The 16,528-nt window shown below is 44.0% G+C and overlaps 2 protein-coding genes across 2 annotated transcripts in view; one reads left to right on the top strand and one right to left on the bottom strand.

The window, feature by feature from the left end:
• The window catches only part of UTP20 (UTP20, small subunit (SSU) processome component, homolog (yeast)), a 72,170-nt gene extending 61,566 nt beyond the window's left edge, over positions 1-10,604 (top strand). Inside the window, exons 53-62 of the mRNA XM_009999040.1 lie at positions 346-415; positions 1,428-1,610; positions 2,511-2,642; positions 4,082-4,214; positions 5,387-5,586; positions 5,947-6,018; positions 6,759-7,031; positions 7,643-7,769; positions 9,658-9,803; positions 10,315-10,604. Coding sequence (XP_009997342.1) covers positions 346-415; positions 1,428-1,610; positions 2,511-2,642; positions 4,082-4,214; positions 5,387-5,586; positions 5,947-6,018; positions 6,759-7,031; positions 7,643-7,769; positions 9,658-9,803; positions 10,315-10,470 — 1,492 coding nt within the window. The 3' untranslated portion in view covers positions 10,471-10,604. The remainder of the gene's footprint in view (positions 1-345; positions 416-1,427; positions 1,611-2,510; positions 2,643-4,081; positions 4,215-5,386; positions 5,587-5,946; positions 6,019-6,758; positions 7,032-7,642; positions 7,770-9,657; positions 9,804-10,314) is intronic.
• Positions 10,605-11,108: 504 nt separating this feature from the next.
• On the bottom strand, positions 11,109-16,498 carry ARL1 (ADP-ribosylation factor-like 1). Its single transcript, XM_009999023.1, has 6 exons — positions 16,470-16,498; positions 14,918-15,087; positions 13,658-13,739; positions 12,556-12,667; positions 11,686-11,864; positions 11,109-11,487 (listed from the first exon to the last, which is right to left on the bottom strand). The coding sequence occupies exons 2-6, from the start codon at positions 15,006-15,008 to the stop codon at positions 11,457-11,459; spliced, it is 495 nt and encodes a 164-aa protein (XP_009997325.1). The 5' UTR covers positions 15,009-15,087; positions 16,470-16,498; the 3' UTR covers positions 11,109-11,456.
• Positions 16,499-16,528: the final 30 nt, after the last annotated feature.

Raw genomic sequence — 16,528 nt, 5'->3', positions numbered from 1 at the left:
AGCAGGAGCAGTATACCTGAAATCTCCTTCTGAGCATGACCCCAGCCTTGCTCGATGTGACTGTAGTTCACCCTGTTCCCCAGCACCACAGCACAAGGGCAGCTGTGCTGGCTTGACTTGGCTGGAGCCCTTTTTAGCCTGTTTGTCTCTCTGTGCCTGTTGTTCACTGGGAGGTGGGGCCAATGGGCTCCCATGCTTCAATTCTCCCAAGTACAAGACCAGGTCTAGTAGCTGTTTTAGAAAGATCCCCGTCAGTGTGTGTTTCTGGCATTGGTCATTCTTGTCAATTGTTACCAACTTTCTGGAGTATTAACCCAGCCCTAACTGTTAATCATTTCCTCACAGGTACGAGTATGAAACAGGAAGAGAGTCTGCACTGGAGATGATTGCTTACCTCCTTGACATGTTTCCAAAGGTAAGAAGCACCCTTTGGCGTTCCAAGCATCAGCAGTGCTTGCAGTAACAGTGTTTACAGAACAATTTATTTTGGGAACACTTGGTAGTTCCTGTTATCTCTTACTGTGAGCAGAACATTCACTTATCTCACAAGAACCTGGCTTTGCTCCAAAAGAGAAATGACATGCTGGAAAGTCTGCATTACTTCTTTATCTAATGTGCTCAGTCTGCAAGTAAATAAAGCTCTGTCAGGTGGCATTTGGATAAGCTTGATGGTGATTTATGCCAGGAAGAAACACAACCAGTTTAAGACATGGAGTATGAAGAGCAAGTGCAGTCTAGAGTTTTCTCACTGTAGGTTTTTTTCAGCATTCATGAGGGATATTTTTGACTGAAGTGGTGTGTGATGTACCATATCTGGTTTGTTGGCCTGCCTGGAGACAGAGAGCTTCTCAGTGGGGTGGATCACGATTAAAGCTAAAAAATAACCATTCATCTATGCAGGGCAACATACACAAAATGCTGAGATGCCTTAAAGCTCTGCAGCTGGAGCTTGACTGAGCATTCAGAAGACTGAGAAAAGCACAATCAAGCAAGAATTTGGGAGGAAGGAAGAAATTCTGCACAGTAGGCTGTGCTTCACCACTGCCTGATTAGATTTAGTATCTCAACTTGCTTCCTGGCAACTCTGTACAGTAACAAAGAGCCGTTAGCTCTGAGAGAAGGATCTTTGGGCTGATTGCTGCAGTGCTGAGGGACTTCAGCCTGTTCCAGTGAGAACTGAGATTAAAAGTAAAAATGCCCTTTAAGGTTTGACACTCAAAGTGATGTCCCAGGGACGTTAGCAAGTCAGAGACATAGTGGGGCTTGGGGCTGCTGTACATTCCCTGTGTGCTCCAACAATGGGATCATGCCATCCTTTCAGTTCACCTGCCTCAAAGTGAAACCCACTTGGGGCTGACATTGTTCCTATACACTGTGCAACAAGCTCATTTGGGATCTGCAGTTGACTAATGGTTGTTTCTTTCTAGGATCTCCTCCACAAATACTGTGGGCTGTTTTTTCTCTCCCTTTGTATGATGATGATAAATGATGACTCTGCCAAATGCAAAAAGATGGCGGCCTTGACGTGTAAATCTCTGCTCAGTAAGATAAACAATGAAAAACAAGATCTGATGTTTTCCCTGGTCACAGAGTGGTTTCACAGCAAGAAGGTATTTGGTCTTTTCAGTGACCAGGTCTGGACTCTATGTGGGGGCTGAGTGACAAGTGAGACATTGCTTATGCCAGGTCTAGTGGATTGGTGGGTTCAGTTATGCCTGACTTAGTATGAGCAAGATTCAGTTTAGAGCACAGCTTTAAAGAGCTCTGCTCAGCACCAGAGTTCTTGCTAGTAAGAAGAGGAGGAAATGGTACAGCTTCATATAGCTGCACAAATGTAGGGAACTGGCTGCTGCTGTAGGTCAGTCTGCAGACTTCTCAGCTGCATTGTACTGATTTCTAACAGCCCCTCTTCTGGGTCAGGTGTTTCACCAAGTGTAGTGTTCGCTCTGGTTAAAGGTCTGAGCAAATTCCCTAAAGCTTTTTTGATCCCAGTAATTGGCTTTTCATGCTGTCATTAGGTCAGACTTGCTTCATTCTGTTGGCAGCAGCTGGAGGGTAGCAAACCTAGCCTTCCAGACCTCCCATTTTGATCTCAGTGTTCTGTTATTCTCATACAGGACTCAAGGTTCAGCCCCTCTCTACTAGTGGAATGTTCTTCAACAGTTCATCCTTTTCATCTTTAATATGTTGAGTTCTGGTTTGCAGCTACAAGCTGCCAATTGTGTTGTGAAGAGTAAAAGAGCCCCCAGAGCTCTGTGGCTGGGAACCAGACTGGAAAAGGCCTTTCAGCATTCAATTTTAGTGTGTGTTTCCAGAGATAACTTGTGCCACCAGGTGCTTTTGTCCCTAGCTGACAACATCTCCTTTTCCAGTAGGAGTCTGAAAACCAGCTTCTCTTAAGATGCTGTTGTTACAGCCAAAAGTACGAGTTGCTACCAACTCCTGTCTGTAGGAGCTGCAGGATTTGAGTATCAAGAAGTAACAAGGGATGTTATTCTTTCTGTTGGCAGAGCTCACACAGGAGGTTGGCTGCCCAGGCGTGTGGTTTGTTTGTTGAAGTGGAGGGAGTAATGTTTGAGCGGCGGCTTGAAGCTGTCCTCACCTTGATTGAAAAAGAAATCAACCCAATTACATTTGAGGACGTAAGTAATTTTTCCCATGTGTGAGGCTTGGGGAACAAGAATTAATAAAATGGAAGAGGGGAAGAAGCATTAGAGAGATTTACTGTTTGTGACTCAGGAAAGACACAAACATGCACATCTGTTCTGAAGGTGACCTTGCTGACCTAGAACTGTATTTTTGTCTACAAGTCCAAATGTGATGTCTCAGCACGGGGGGCAAAGGAATTTTCCGTAAGACATGTATGTAACCAGCAGAGATACTGCTACTTGCCCCAGCCTCTGTCAAGTTCTCTGTGGGTGGAAGGGGGTCTTGAGAAAGCCCTCAAGTCTCAGGCTTTGTTTTTTACCTGTTTGACTTGGTGAGTTGCAGCATGTAGCAGTATGTATGTTGAGGGAGCTTTCCCTGATTCTGGTCTTTCCTTTTGTGGAAGGAGAAGGGAGATTTACCGTTTTTTCTGTTTAAAGTGAAGTTATAAAATCACCATCAGAAGGAATGGCAGAGTGCAGGGGTAGCACTGGGACGAGTTAGAATCTGCTTAGTTGGAAAACAGCCTGATGATCACATGGCAACATTTAGCTGGGACATGTGCCTGCTGGCTGTGGAGGTGTGTGTAAGTGGGGAAGGTGAGGTGTGCATCGCTTGTGACTGCTTTGTTTGGTGTGATCTACAGCTTTAACTTTCAAATAAGGTCGCTACCTGTACTTCAGACCACGTTTGTTGGGTTTTTTTACAGCAGATCTTTTCAATGCACATGCTTAACTCGGAATAACAAGGCCTCAGATTTTGCTTGGCATGTGATAATCCCAAAGGGATCCCAGGCACTGCACCTGGGGAGCAGCTGGGTATGTTACTGATGTGCAAGGGCAACACACTGAGCAAGAGAGCAGAGACTCAGGGTGTGTGAATTGCCAAAAGATGAGAATAAAATACCTGCAGTGAGGAGAAATTCAGTGTAATCACCCCCTGTGCTGCAACGTCTCGGTGAAGCACTGACTAGTTACATCAAGCCAGCTGGTGATTGCAAGCAGAGTGAGGACCTGAAGACAATTTAATAAAACATAGTGCACAAAGTGTTGTCATAACAGCGTGGGGCTTCCCAGGTCACACAGACACATCTGAGCTCAGCTTGTTTCTAATAGTGAGAATCAAACGTGCATGAATACACATATAGACATTAATTACAAACATTGCATGTGTGATTGCTTGCATTTAGAAACCTAAGAGTTTGTTACAGTAACATCTGTATAAAAAACAAGAATGATTGTATCTATAATCTCCTGCAGAGGTTCAGTCTCCAGAATAAATGGTTTAGTGGATCTACTTCTCTTTATTTTAGAAACTGGGTACAAATCAGTCTCCTGTTTCTTTGCAAGGTTCATCTGAAATTTATCTAGTAGGGTGAATAAACTCTGTCTTCAGGTTCTCATAAGCATCTTTCTTACCTTGCTGATTTTATTAGATAACTGAAGAGGAGGAGGAGAAGGCTGCAGATAGGCTGCTATTCAGTTTCCTTGTGCTGTTAACAAAGCTAATCACAGAGTGCAACTTGATTCATTTAACCAAGAACAGTGACATTGTGAGCAGTATCTGGGGTAAGTATGAAGAATTGTTATGGCTGTGTTACAAGAAAGATTGTGCTGTGCTGTGTGTTTTCTTACACCCTAATATGTAAAACTGAGTTTTGCCATAGCTTTTACAGTGCTGCAAAATGCTAATACATGGCAGTTAGTTGGCAGTGAAAGAGAAGATGTTGATGGAAAAGGTTACATGGTTGATGAAAACAACACACCCTCTGTCTCAGTTGCTGGGAAGTATTTTCTGTCATCCCAAGAGCAAATAGTTGCAAACCATTGTGTGTTTTACCCTAATTACATCCTCTTGGATGAAAACATTTGGTTCTCCTGGGAAGATGAGATTTTCTTTATGAGATCATGCATAGCAGCCATCAAGCGATGACACATGGAAATAGTGCTGTAAATACTGTGTGTCTGCTGGGCTGTTAAGGCCTGGAGGTCATTTGGCTCAAGCAGTTTCCTTGTGAGTGAGATTGCACAATGTCAGGCTGGCTGACTGGCATTTTGCTGCCTTGTTTTTAATTGCTTCATTTGCTGCTGTCAGAAGGCTTGGGTCTGGCTGGTTAGTGTTTTTGAAGAGTTCAGGCTGCCAGATGCCTTAAGTGAGATAGGAGATAACCCGTGTATGTCCTGGGTGGCTTGGTGATGTACAGCTTGGACAGAGGAGACACAAGAGGGCAACTCCCATCTGTTCTGTGAAGCATCCTCAGCCTCCATCCAGGGCTTCAATATGACCATCAGCAGCAGGGCCAGCTCACCCGAGTCTCACAGCAGCTGGATCCCCAGACATCATGGGCAGATGGACTGGGGCACTGAGTCCCTGAGAGGCCCACAGTTGCTTCAGAAACATGACTTGTCAGCCAGGATCAGAGCAAGTGTCTTTTTGTGCCATGCCAATGTTTCCTGCCCAGTTGCCATTGATGGTCCCGTCTTTGGACATTTAGAAGTGCTGTGGTTTGCACCTGGTCACCTTGGGGACATTTGGCTACCTGTAACTTTTTTGTCACTCTCTGCTTTGACTGAGTAGAGATGCTAGGAAGTCTTTGCTTACGTTCTGAGCAGATGACCATGGTTCATTTCCTTCACCTGTTTATTATAGCATGTGCTGTGCTGGCACTTGGAGGGACCTGATCCATTTTTTGCTCTCCTTGGACCAGCTCCTGTGCTGAAAGAGGTTTTCTTTCCCCCAGGTCATGTCCAGTCTCACCTGTGGTATCCTCACAGCTGGGTCTGGCTGACAGCTACTGAGATCTTTGGCTTGTTGTTTGCATCTTACAAGCCAGAAGATCTTGTCAACATGTGGAGAGAAAGAAAGGCTGGGAGGAAGAAAAAGACGTCAGCAGGGCTCTCTGCATCCACAGTCTTCTTGACTGCTGAACTGGACAAAAAGGTACTGATGTCTGTACTACTCCTTCCCCCCTGCCCATGCCCGTTCCCTGGCTGGGACATAAAAATAGTGTTACAGTTTAGCATGTGCATTTCTCTTTTAATTACTTGTCTGCTGCCTAATCCTCGTCACTGAAAGCATTTGAGGAGATGTCTGTGCTGCTGGGAGAGACTTCTCTGGAGTCTTATTCTCAGCAGCATAAAGGTTCCCCTTTTGGCTGCAAGATGAAGGCAGAAGTTGTGCCAAGTCAGTCCCTTGGCCTCCCCTGGGGACCACCTTTGGTGACTGCAAAACACTGCTTTTGACTTCTGCTAGTAATTACCTCTTACAGAACAATTTCCTTCTCCTTTTTCTTCTCCCCAGATGAAGGAACTTGTGTTTGCATTCTGCCATCAGCTGCAGTCCAAGTTCCTGGACCTGTCTCTGGGAGAGCAGGTAAGAGAGGAGCAGGCCCTGGCTTGTGAGGGAATGTTGCATCCTAGTCAAGGCAGTAGCACTGCTGGCTGGTGGTGGCTGAGGACAAACAGGGCAGGGGCAGCTGCTCCATGCTGAGGGCATCTGAGCAGGTGCATGACTCAGAGGGGCCCAGAGAAGTCGTCAGGCTGCTGGAAGGTTTGAGGGGTGGCATGCACAGGAAGGGAAGGTGCCATGCAGGGCAAGACTGGCGTCCCTTCTCTCTACCCCTCCATCAGGGAGAGTCTGGCTCTGCAGTCCAGGCTGGAGCAGGTTGGGCAACCACATCTGGGAGCAGGGATCCAAATTGTCTCTGGTGTTGCTTCCCTGCAGCTGCACTGGAGCCCTGGCTGTTTGCTGGGAGCATTTAGTCCAGCTTTATGCTGTTGCTTGAAGATCTTACTCCATTGGGAATCAGGTCAGAGATTTCCTTCTGGAAAACCAAGGGCTGCTAGAGGTGGGGAAAAGGAGAAGCCCTGTCTCAGGGGGTGCTGGAGCCTGAAAGGCTTGGTAGCTCATGGGGAAAGACTCTCAGACTGCAGGAGTATATTGAGGTGGGCCTTCTTGTTAGGAGCAACATGCAGGAGGTGAAGCCATTACAGTCTGCTGGGTTGGCCACTTCCTTTTTCAGATCGAGCCTTGGCTCTTACATACCCTGAGCAATTCTGGTGCTGGTATTGGGGTGACCCACAGTGACTGACTACTCTGTGTTTACACTTCAGGTTATAAAGAATTTGCTTTTTGTGGCAAAAGTTGTTTACTTGCTAGCCCCTGCCTTAGAAGAAGATAAAGATGCTGGAGGAGAACTTGGCTGTGAAGTGGAAGAGCAGGAGGCGTCTGAAGATGAGCAAGATAAAGACATTTCTGCTCAAGGAGAGGAAGAAAGAGAGAACACAGAAGAGAAAGGCCAGCCAGCCACATTGTTATGGTTAATGAAGAAGCTCTCTCTCATGGCAAAGCGAGAAGCAGCATATTCCCCTAAGGTTCCTTTAAAGGTAAGAACAGGGTTAGACCAACTGCTTTTGATGTGGTGGGCACTTCCACAGGAGACTGTTGCTCTGGCTCTTTGCTTCCAAGGGACCTGCTGCAGAGGGTGCTGGAAGCTGGTGCTGACATGAGGATTAGTAGGTTCCAAAGAAGCAAGTATTTCTTTTCTGTTCGGGATTCTTAGGAAAGGCTTGTGCCAGTCAACTTCTCTTTGCTGGTGCTTCCAGCCTTCTTGTGGGGTGGTGGAGGGGTGCTAAACCCAAAGGCATTAAGTTGAAGGGGACAGAGCACTGTCTTTGAAAGCCCGAAGGTGCTAGGTTTATTCAGGCAGGGGAATGGCAGTGTGGAGTTACTAGGAGAAGGGGAGGGTGTGGGAGAGCATCAGGAAAAGCACAGGCATTTCCCATGGTGCAGTTAGAGCTTGAGTTCCATGTCTTCAGCTGCCAACCTGCTGGAGTCACAGCTCACCTGTACTTGGCTGCAGTGAGGCCTTGTAGCAGCAGTGGGTTCCTGACTCAGGTGTCTGGGACAATGCCTTGTATGGTGAACAGTGACATAGAGCACTCAGGCAGTTTCGTTCCAACCTTTCTTACTTCATGTCCTACACACTCATTTTCAGAGGAGCTGCATCTTTAAGTTCCTGGGAGCAATCTCAGTGGATCTGGGACAAGACAGGATCAAGCCGTACCTTCCAACAATTCTCACCCCTCTGTACAGGGAACTGAACAGCACCTATGCAGAGCAAGGTAAGTGATTTCCCTCACAAAAAGCATGTAAGAGCTGTGCCTCAGCACAAACACCTGTCATTCCTTTTGTCTGCTGAGGCAGAGATGCCATAATCTGTGAATTTCACCTATTTGCAGTTTAACTAAAATAGCAGGAAAGGAGAGTGCATGGCAGAGGGAAGGAAAATCTGCATGTTGACAAAGGACTGGAATTAAGTCAGGCAGGCTCCTGCATGTAAGCAGGTAAAGGTTGAGCTTGTGATGTAGTGGAAAAAGTGGACTCGTGGTGGCAAGGCCAAGTCCTTGCTGAAGGGAGGAACAGAGTGCAGGTGTTATGGAAGCCAGAACAAGGCTGTTACAAGTGTCATTCTTCTTGAATTGCAGTGTTTGATCTGCCCTGAGGTTTAGGGGCATGATGATCCATGCCCTGTGCTTACAAGCGTGTTTCAGTTCTAACCTTAAACAGGGTGTGTTTCATGGCAGCTTGTGTTACTGTAGTGCAAGAGACTGTGCAAGTTGGAATAGCCAGTTTGGTGGCTGCTTGATGTTTTCCCCAAGCTCCCCCTTCTGAAATAGAGAAGATGACCTTTAGCGTGTGCCACGTGTGCCCAGTGACTTAAAGCAGCCTGTTCAGAGAGGGGTTGAGAGCTGTCTGCTGTGGGGACGCAGCACTTGGTATGAGCAGGCAGGCATGCACCCACTGAGCTGTGCACGGGACTTCTCCCTTCCTCCTGAGTTGAGTCCAGGTCACCCTGTCCTGCTGGATACTACCTGAGCAACAACACTCGTTTTTCCCCGGAGATCCGTGTTTGTTTAAAACAATCTTCAGAAGTCATGCCTGGTGGGGGAAAAGATAAACCCACTGCCCATTTAACATGATAGAATCTTGGCTTTAGAGCAAGACACTGGTGTTTGGATAGTTCATGGAAATGTTTCAAGTCAAGCAAAATCCAATCTCAGGAAAGAACAGATAATGAACCAAAAGAGTTCTATTACTGCAAGTCTGTGGCTTGTATATGCCATGAAATGCAGTTGGCAGCACTGGGTCCTCACATCTCAGGATAAAAAAGAACTGAAAACAACTTGGAGGAGGGCGGTGATATAGTGTTCTAGGTAAGGGACAACTAACTGCCTTGGCTACCTTTTTTTAATTTTAGCTAAGCAAAGTAAGAGATAGAAAAGACCCGGTAGAGATTGACAGTATCATGGGTGGATCAAGATCAACTTGCTTTTTGTGCAACAGAGACCTTCATGTGATTTTTCAGAGTAACTGCAGAGATGGTTTTTCATATGATGGGGCTGTAGACCCCAAGGACCTTGTCACTGAAGGACACTGTGGAGGCAAGCAGTTTACACAAGCTTCTGTGGAGCCTGCACAAGTACTTGGAAGAAGGATCTGTTGGAAGACTGAGGGAAACATTTGCCTTGCACTCAGTTTTCCCTCAGCATGTCTTTGTAGCCTTTTCTCCTCACTAATATCTTCTTCCTCCAGTGATGGTAGTTAATAAGTAGTAACTAATGATCCTAAGCATTAAGTGAGCCCTTGCTGTGCATACTGGAGAGAGATGCTGACTGACAAGGCTGGAATTATCTTATTTCCAACAAAGCCCATTCCAAAAGAGCCCCAGTGGCTATATACAGCACACCACTTCTGATAACCTCTGGTATGTCATTATCCTTCTGGAAAAAACTTTTCTTTCTCAGAAGCAAGATTTTTGTGTTTGCCTGTGTGAAGCACCACCTGTGGTTCTCTAGGAAAGCTGGTGAAGAACCAGCAGATTTCACCGTCACCTTTGCTCTGGACTCATAGTACATTGGGCAAAATGAGTCATCCTTTAGAAAAGAGCCTTACGGGGCTCTTGGCTTTCATCCCATATGCTGAAAAGATTAAACAATCTTATTTTATTAGATCCAACACTGAAGAACCTTTCCCAAGAAATCATAGAACTGCTCAAGAAGTTAGTTGGACTGGAGACTTTTTCGCTTGCCTTTTCTGCTGTGCAGAAACAGGCCAATCAGAAAAGAGCCATGAGGAAAAAACAGAGAGCATTGCAGGTAAGATTCTGCTTTCTCTTCTGGGAAAAAGAAATAGGGTTTCTTTAAAGGCTTTAGAACTGACCAGGAAGGTGAGTTTGAGGAAGAACTTCATCCTGAGTTGGGACAGTTTTGTTGCTGAACCTTCAAAAGAACTGCCTCTTGGGCAGGTTCTGGCTGACAGTGATTCTGTGCTTCCCTGCTTACCTGAAGAGCAGTGGTAAATCTGGGCATAGCAGCCAGAGTTCCCTCAGTTCTGAGAAGCCCAAGAAACTTCTTCACTGAAAGGGTTTTCAAACACTGGAACAGGCTGTCCAGGGTGGTGGTAGAATCACCATCCCTGGAGGTGTTTAAAAGATTGGGTAGATGTGGTGCACTAGACTCTAGGTAGAGTTAGGTTAATGGTTGGACTCGATGATTTTAAAGGTCTTTTCCAACTAGAATGATTCTGTGAAAACCCGTGTGTTGTGTACTTATTGTTTCCAGGGACAGCTGTTAGTTGTAACTAAACAAATGTCTTGTTGTTCATTAGACTGTAGCCAACCCAGACATCGCTGCGAGGAGGAAGCTGAAGAGACATAAGAATAAAGCAGAAACCAGAAAGAGAAAAATAGAATCCCTGCGCCCTACCTGCAAGGCCAAAAGACCTCGAAGCCATGCACTGAAAGATTTAGCAATGGTGGAATGAGAAAGCGTAAAGGATTAATTTATAAAAAAGTCATTTCAAGCTAAATAACTAAAAAAAAGTCTTTACATATTTTAATTGTATTTATTAATATTTTTTCATGTCCTTTTTTTCATCTAGGGTCTTAAATAAAAGCTGTATATTTGCCAGAGCATGTACAGTTGAATGAACAACCACCATGATTTTTTTATATTAAATTTTACTGCCTTTTTAAAAGATGGCTTGTGTGATGGCTGCATTCATGCCTGGGAACATCCTGTGTCCTAAAGAGAAAACAGTCTGCCTCTCGCCTTGGTTTTGTCTTTCAGTTTCTGCAGCTGTACTGAGCAACTTAACTTCTGGCCAAGCTAAAAATATAGAAATAACAGCTCATGGAAGTGGAAGTTAAATTCAAATGACAGGCCTGGCACACCAGGGAAGTAGGCAGCTATAAAGACATTTTCCTTTCAGGAAAAAACCCACAGCTACACAAACAGGTAGAGGTATGCAGTTTATCTCTGTTGCTGCACCTTCCTTGTGAGAATGTATCTACACTGAAGGACTCTGAAATGTAATATCAGCAGCTTAACCTCTTCAAATGTTCAGCTGCATGGCAGCAGTTGGCCTTGTTTCTGTTAAGTGAGCAACACGCCTATAAGTACAGTTGACAGTTCCAGATTTTATTAGTGTTTTAATTACACAAATATAGGAGCCACTCAAACTTAAAAGCACCCAAGGGGGTAGAGGGAGGGCAAACACAAAAAAACACTTTCCCAGCCAGTAAGACTTTCATACAAATTAACATAAGTACATCCTTTAAACAGAAAGAAAGGAATGGACTACCATAATGTACACAGGTGTTCAGTTTTACAACTCAAGAGAGGCTTCCACATTACAGGAGGCAAACGCAAATCTGCTCTATTTACAAGGGTTTGTGGCCTGAAATACTTGACTGCAGCAAGAGGGGTGCTGGACATAGCTGAAACTTCTTTGCAGTGCTCAGCTCTGAATCACTGCCTGCTCTTCAAGGCCTCCACCAACCTAGGAAAAAGGTCAAGTCAATTTAACTGAAAAGTGATTTCAATTGTGCTGAAATACTTTCAGCAGAAAGTTTCTTTTTCCTTCCAATGTGGACTCTTGTGTCAGACAGACTTCCTACAGATCCAGTTTTTGGGAAAAAAAAAAAACACAGTTAAAATATTTTTCTAATGAAGCCAGCACAATAAGACTGTTACTCACCATTCCATTGCTTCATCAAGCCCTGTGCCTTTAGTTGCAGAGGTTTTGAATATCTGCCATTTTCGGTCCTTCAGAGCCGGTAAGCCCAGTGCGTTTGCCATTTCTGTGGGAGTCATGGCCTGTTCCATGTCCTGCTTGTTTGCAAACACCACCAAAATGGCTTTCTTCAGCTCTTCTTCCTAAAAAAAGAGGTGAATGGTGCAAGTTGTTGCAAAGGCTTTTACTGCATTTATTTAAGCAAAGAAAAACCACAGCATGAAAAACTTAAGCAGCTCTCTTTAATGATTTTCAGCTCACTGAGTTGTTCTTTAGAAAATTCTTCAGTGAAAGAAGAGTATTAACTTCCAAATTCCAGCATGATACCACACAGCAGCTACTTCAAAACATGGCCAGTTAGGCTGGTAGTTCAATTTAGCTAGACATATCAAAGAGACTGCAGGAATTTAAAAACAAATATATGAAAATAGGAAGATTTGCTCATTTTACTCAAATTACCCTGTTCTACATATGTACTTCAGCTTTAAAACAGTAGGATACTAACTACTGTTTGTTTTTCAGGGCCTGAATTTGCCACCACTGAAGTTCTGAGCAGCTGTCCTTGCAGGCAGATACATTTTTGTGTGACCAAAAGGCTACATGTAACTAACCGCCTGCCCAGGCAGCTCTGCACAAACCCAAATTATCTGCAGCAAAATTAGTGCTTTTCACTCAGAAATGTTGCATGGGCCTGTTCTGAGGGCTGAAGTTTCACACAGGAAATTAAGCTTCATTCGGTTCACTGAATCAAATTTCACATTCACTCCAAAAAAAAAATAATTTAATTTCTCCATGTCTGTTCTACTGCTATGATTGTGAACCCTGTTTTCTTACCTCTAACATAGCAACAAGCTCTGATTTTGAAGTGCCAATTCTGTCTCGGTCACAGCTGTCCACTACATAAATGACTGCATCTGTGTTGGAATAGTAACACCTCCAGTAGGGCCTGCAGAAGAAAACTGAGTTCCAGTCACACAAGCTGCATGTTTATCACTGCTTTTTAGCCAGATAATGACAACCAGACTACCCAGAGGAAGGAAGAACTGTTTCTGGGGTGAAAGGCCCCAGGAAGTAATTAGAAGATATCTTCAAGAGGCTACAAAAAGGAACAATCAGCATAAATATTTGCAGTAGCAGAACAAAAAGGAAGGGAAAAAAAAAAAGTAAGTCAGCTTGAAAACAGAGAAAGGACAGAAGTGCTGGGGATAGATATTAATTTGGGAATCAGCCTGCAGGACATCAGGTCCAAAACAGGGGCAGGGCAACACAGACAGTTTAAACACACAAGCTTCTGCAATAGATAATCACTGTGGTCACTAAAGAAGGATAAGCAAAGATAAATCCTAAATGACTAGTTCATACAGGCAAGTAATTAACAAGAATCTCAACACCTTTTCAGCAGTATCCTTGTGGAACTGAAGAAGGAAGGAACCTGCACCCTACTAACTGCCACTAACTACCCTGTACTCCCCAGTGTTCAAAAAGGAAGCATGAAAAGCTCATGCAAGGGTACTGAAAAGTTCACTATGATTATACATATAATGGCTCATTACAAAATTTAAAGCTCACAAAAAAAAATTGTCTATACCTGAATTCAACCTCCCAGCTTTGCATTCTTAAAATTACAAATATTTAAATGATTTTTGGGGTTTATACCACTCATTTCCCCTTTCTCAGAATGCTGCACGCTTGTCTAAGACACCAGTAAACTTGTTTTGCAAAGCAAAACTGTATGAAGTGCAAACATTAATTTGTTTCTTTCCAATCTGAAATTCAAACAAAATTCTGACAGATGAAAGTGCTCTCCTGACGACTGGCCGCTTTTTAAATTTAAAAAAGAATCAATTTTCAGAAGCATCAACTATGAGAATTCTAAGAAGTTGGCACTTTTTTTGAGAAATGTAATTACATCTTTTCATTTTAAGAGGTTTATTACCTTATGCTTGTCTGTCCTCCCAAGTCCCAGACTTGAAATTTCAGATTCTTGTATGTCACTGTCTCAACATTGAAGCCAATGGCTGAAACAAAGTTAAAACAATTGCTCTGTTGGTGATTTTTATTCTTCTGAAGAACATCACAGCACTTCCTTAGTGTAAAATTTTCCAGCCTGAAAATCCTCAGTAGCTACTTTAATGAAATTTGGGCATTTTGCAAAGTAACTCCAGCAAATACTTGTGGCTCAAAATAATGTAGGTGGGGTTTTTTTGAACAATACAAACACATTGTAAACATACTGTAGAGTTCTGTAACAACTACTATCAGCAGAAGACCTGACCCTGTGGTATCTAGAAGGTGTCAATATGGTTACAGCATCTCATCTGTGTAATTCCTTTTCCTGCCAGCCCAGCGAAACACAACACGGAAGTGAACGATGGACACAGCCTGCCTCAAATTTAGAGAAATAAGCAAAACCCCAAGGTGAAAGGATTATGGCCTAAGGAACTACTGGCTTCTGAAAGGCAAAAAAACCTGACCTAAGTCAGTTTATTGTGACCATTCAGGAGGAACCCAAGAGACATGACAGGGACTGAAAAGCCAAGCATCCCTTGTCCTTCACATCACACAGAGCGATCCTAGACTGACCAATATAGCACATACATCTGGGTGTTTGCAACAGGTGGCCACAGCTGCATGAATACTAAGGCGATTGGTGAAATGAGTTACATTTTTTTAAGTAAGTAGCTTCTCCTTCCCTGAGAACTCAGACTGAGTTTTGTTACACTTTCTACATAATGTAAACTGCCTGCACTTACTCTTCTCTGTGTCAAACATGAGTGTTTGTATGACAACAAAAGAGCCTTATTGAAGCATGACTGACTGACACTGTACTATGCAAATCTTTTTGTACACCAATAATGATCTCTAGAATTCACACTGTGGCTATTTTTGGAGAAAAAGCCTTTGACAGACAACAGTTACTGAATGTTTACCTACCAAGAAAAGCCTGCCAAATCATTGTTAACAATCTCAAGGTCAAAGACTTTTTGCACTCAGCAGGGCAGCATAAAATGTTCCTGTATGTAGCACTTCCATAGCACCCTGTCATGCTGTTGTGCAAGGAAGTTCTTAACTTCAACAGTGCAAAGCTCCCACAACATAAGGTCCTTTTGTTCATGACAGAAGCACACAGCGAGCTCAGCTGATGTGTCAGAGCTCCAAGCACATCACCTGTTTCACTGGGGGACTAAACACTCACTTGGAATGGTGGTGACAACTTCTCCAACTTGTAACCGGTAGAGAATGGTTGTTTTTCCTGCTCCGTCCAGCCCCAGGATGAGAATCCTCATCTCTCGAGTTCCAAACAAGCTGGAAAAGATGGTGGAGAAAAAGCCCCCTACAAAGAGCAGAAAGGAGTTTCCATGTCAGCTGGCTATGGACAGGCTGACTGACCAACCTCGTTTCTCACTGAGCAACATCATCTTCCTCTTCTCCACTGAAAGAGACACATTCAGGTTGTTGCCCAGATACCTGTGAGCTGAACCACATCATATTTTCCTGGGTTTATGCTGCTATTTTATGGTAGCTCAACCTGGCAAAATCATGTTGCAGCAGCATCAAGCTTCCTCATTGTGGTTAGGATTTTTCTTTTCCTTTTTTTCCCTCATTTGCCAAAATCTGAGGCAACTTCTTTTTTGTCTGTCAAGAGATTATACATCTAGAAGCCTGAAAGAATTCTTCCTGATGTTTATGGTCTCCAATGGGACTATGCCCCTTTTTTTTTTTTTCCCTCAACAGGAAGTATAAATCAGTAGATACATGTAAATCACAGTTCTTTACAAACCATGAAGCTGCACTAAGTACATTCAGGCTAAAAAGAATGCTAGGAGTTGATTTTCATTGCCCCCCCTTTTTCATTCCTATTTTCCATAACTGACTTGCCCCAACATCTCACTCATTCTTGAAATGAATGCAAGAGTACTTGTGGCCAGACTGCTATCTGATTTGTGCCTATTAGATGTTTCAGTGTAGAAAAAGTACTAATGTTCTAAGCCAGCAACAATAACATTTTTTTCCAATTATTTTTGTAAGAAATACACCTATGGTAAATAATCATTTTATAATTCCACCTAAATGCTGTAAAAGGTAACGAACACCAAGCAAGCTAAAATCACATTTGATAAAAAATCAGGGAAAAGCCAGATCAGACATTTGCAACCAAAATCTCACTGAAAGATGTTTTGATAAAAATTATTCCCCATGTTTGCCTTTCCAAGGCATCTGTGATTCCTTTCCAGGGAGAGGAGGGAGTAATGAGCTGCATGCTTATGCATAAGGAATTAGAACTGATAACAGGTTGCTCTACTCCTCCTAAGCCCATCCCAACACAGAAGCCACGCACACACACTACAGCCCTGGAAAACAAAGAGAAGGTGTAAGGACCACCTGCTGCCAGTTTGCACAGTGCTGCTCGAGGCCCTGTTTGCCGTGAGGCAGGCAAATAACCTCACCAGAGCCGAGCTGCAAAAGGTAATTCAGCATTTCAAGTAGAAGGCAACTACAGGAGCCACGGAGGCCTAAGAGCCGGTAACTTTTTCCCCTCAAACAACCTGTACCTTTGCTTACTACCAGTCGCCTCTCATACCCCCTTTTCATATTCTAACGTGCTTTTCCCACACTCACTGTTCAAATACCACCTGTAGCGGGACAGGTTCACCTTAACCACTTAGCCCCAGATTCAGGGCCTCTCACTGCTCCCTCTGCTTTACCGCTACCCCTTTCCTGCTCACTCCCTTACCACCCGCACACGCAGCCCGTGCCCCGGGGCTGGGCCCGCCCCAGAGCTCAGAGCAGCAGGGCCCGCAGCCCC

This window comes from Chaetura pelagica, unplaced genomic scaffold, assembly GCF_000747805.2.
Source record: "Chaetura pelagica isolate M959 unplaced genomic scaffold, ChaPel_1.0 scaffold725, whole genome shotgun sequence".
Lineage (NCBI taxonomy): Eukaryota > Metazoa > Chordata > Aves > Apodiformes > Apodidae > Chaetura > Chaetura pelagica.
Note: the sequence above shows the minus strand (reverse complement) of the source record. Positions and strands in the feature narration are given on the sequence as shown.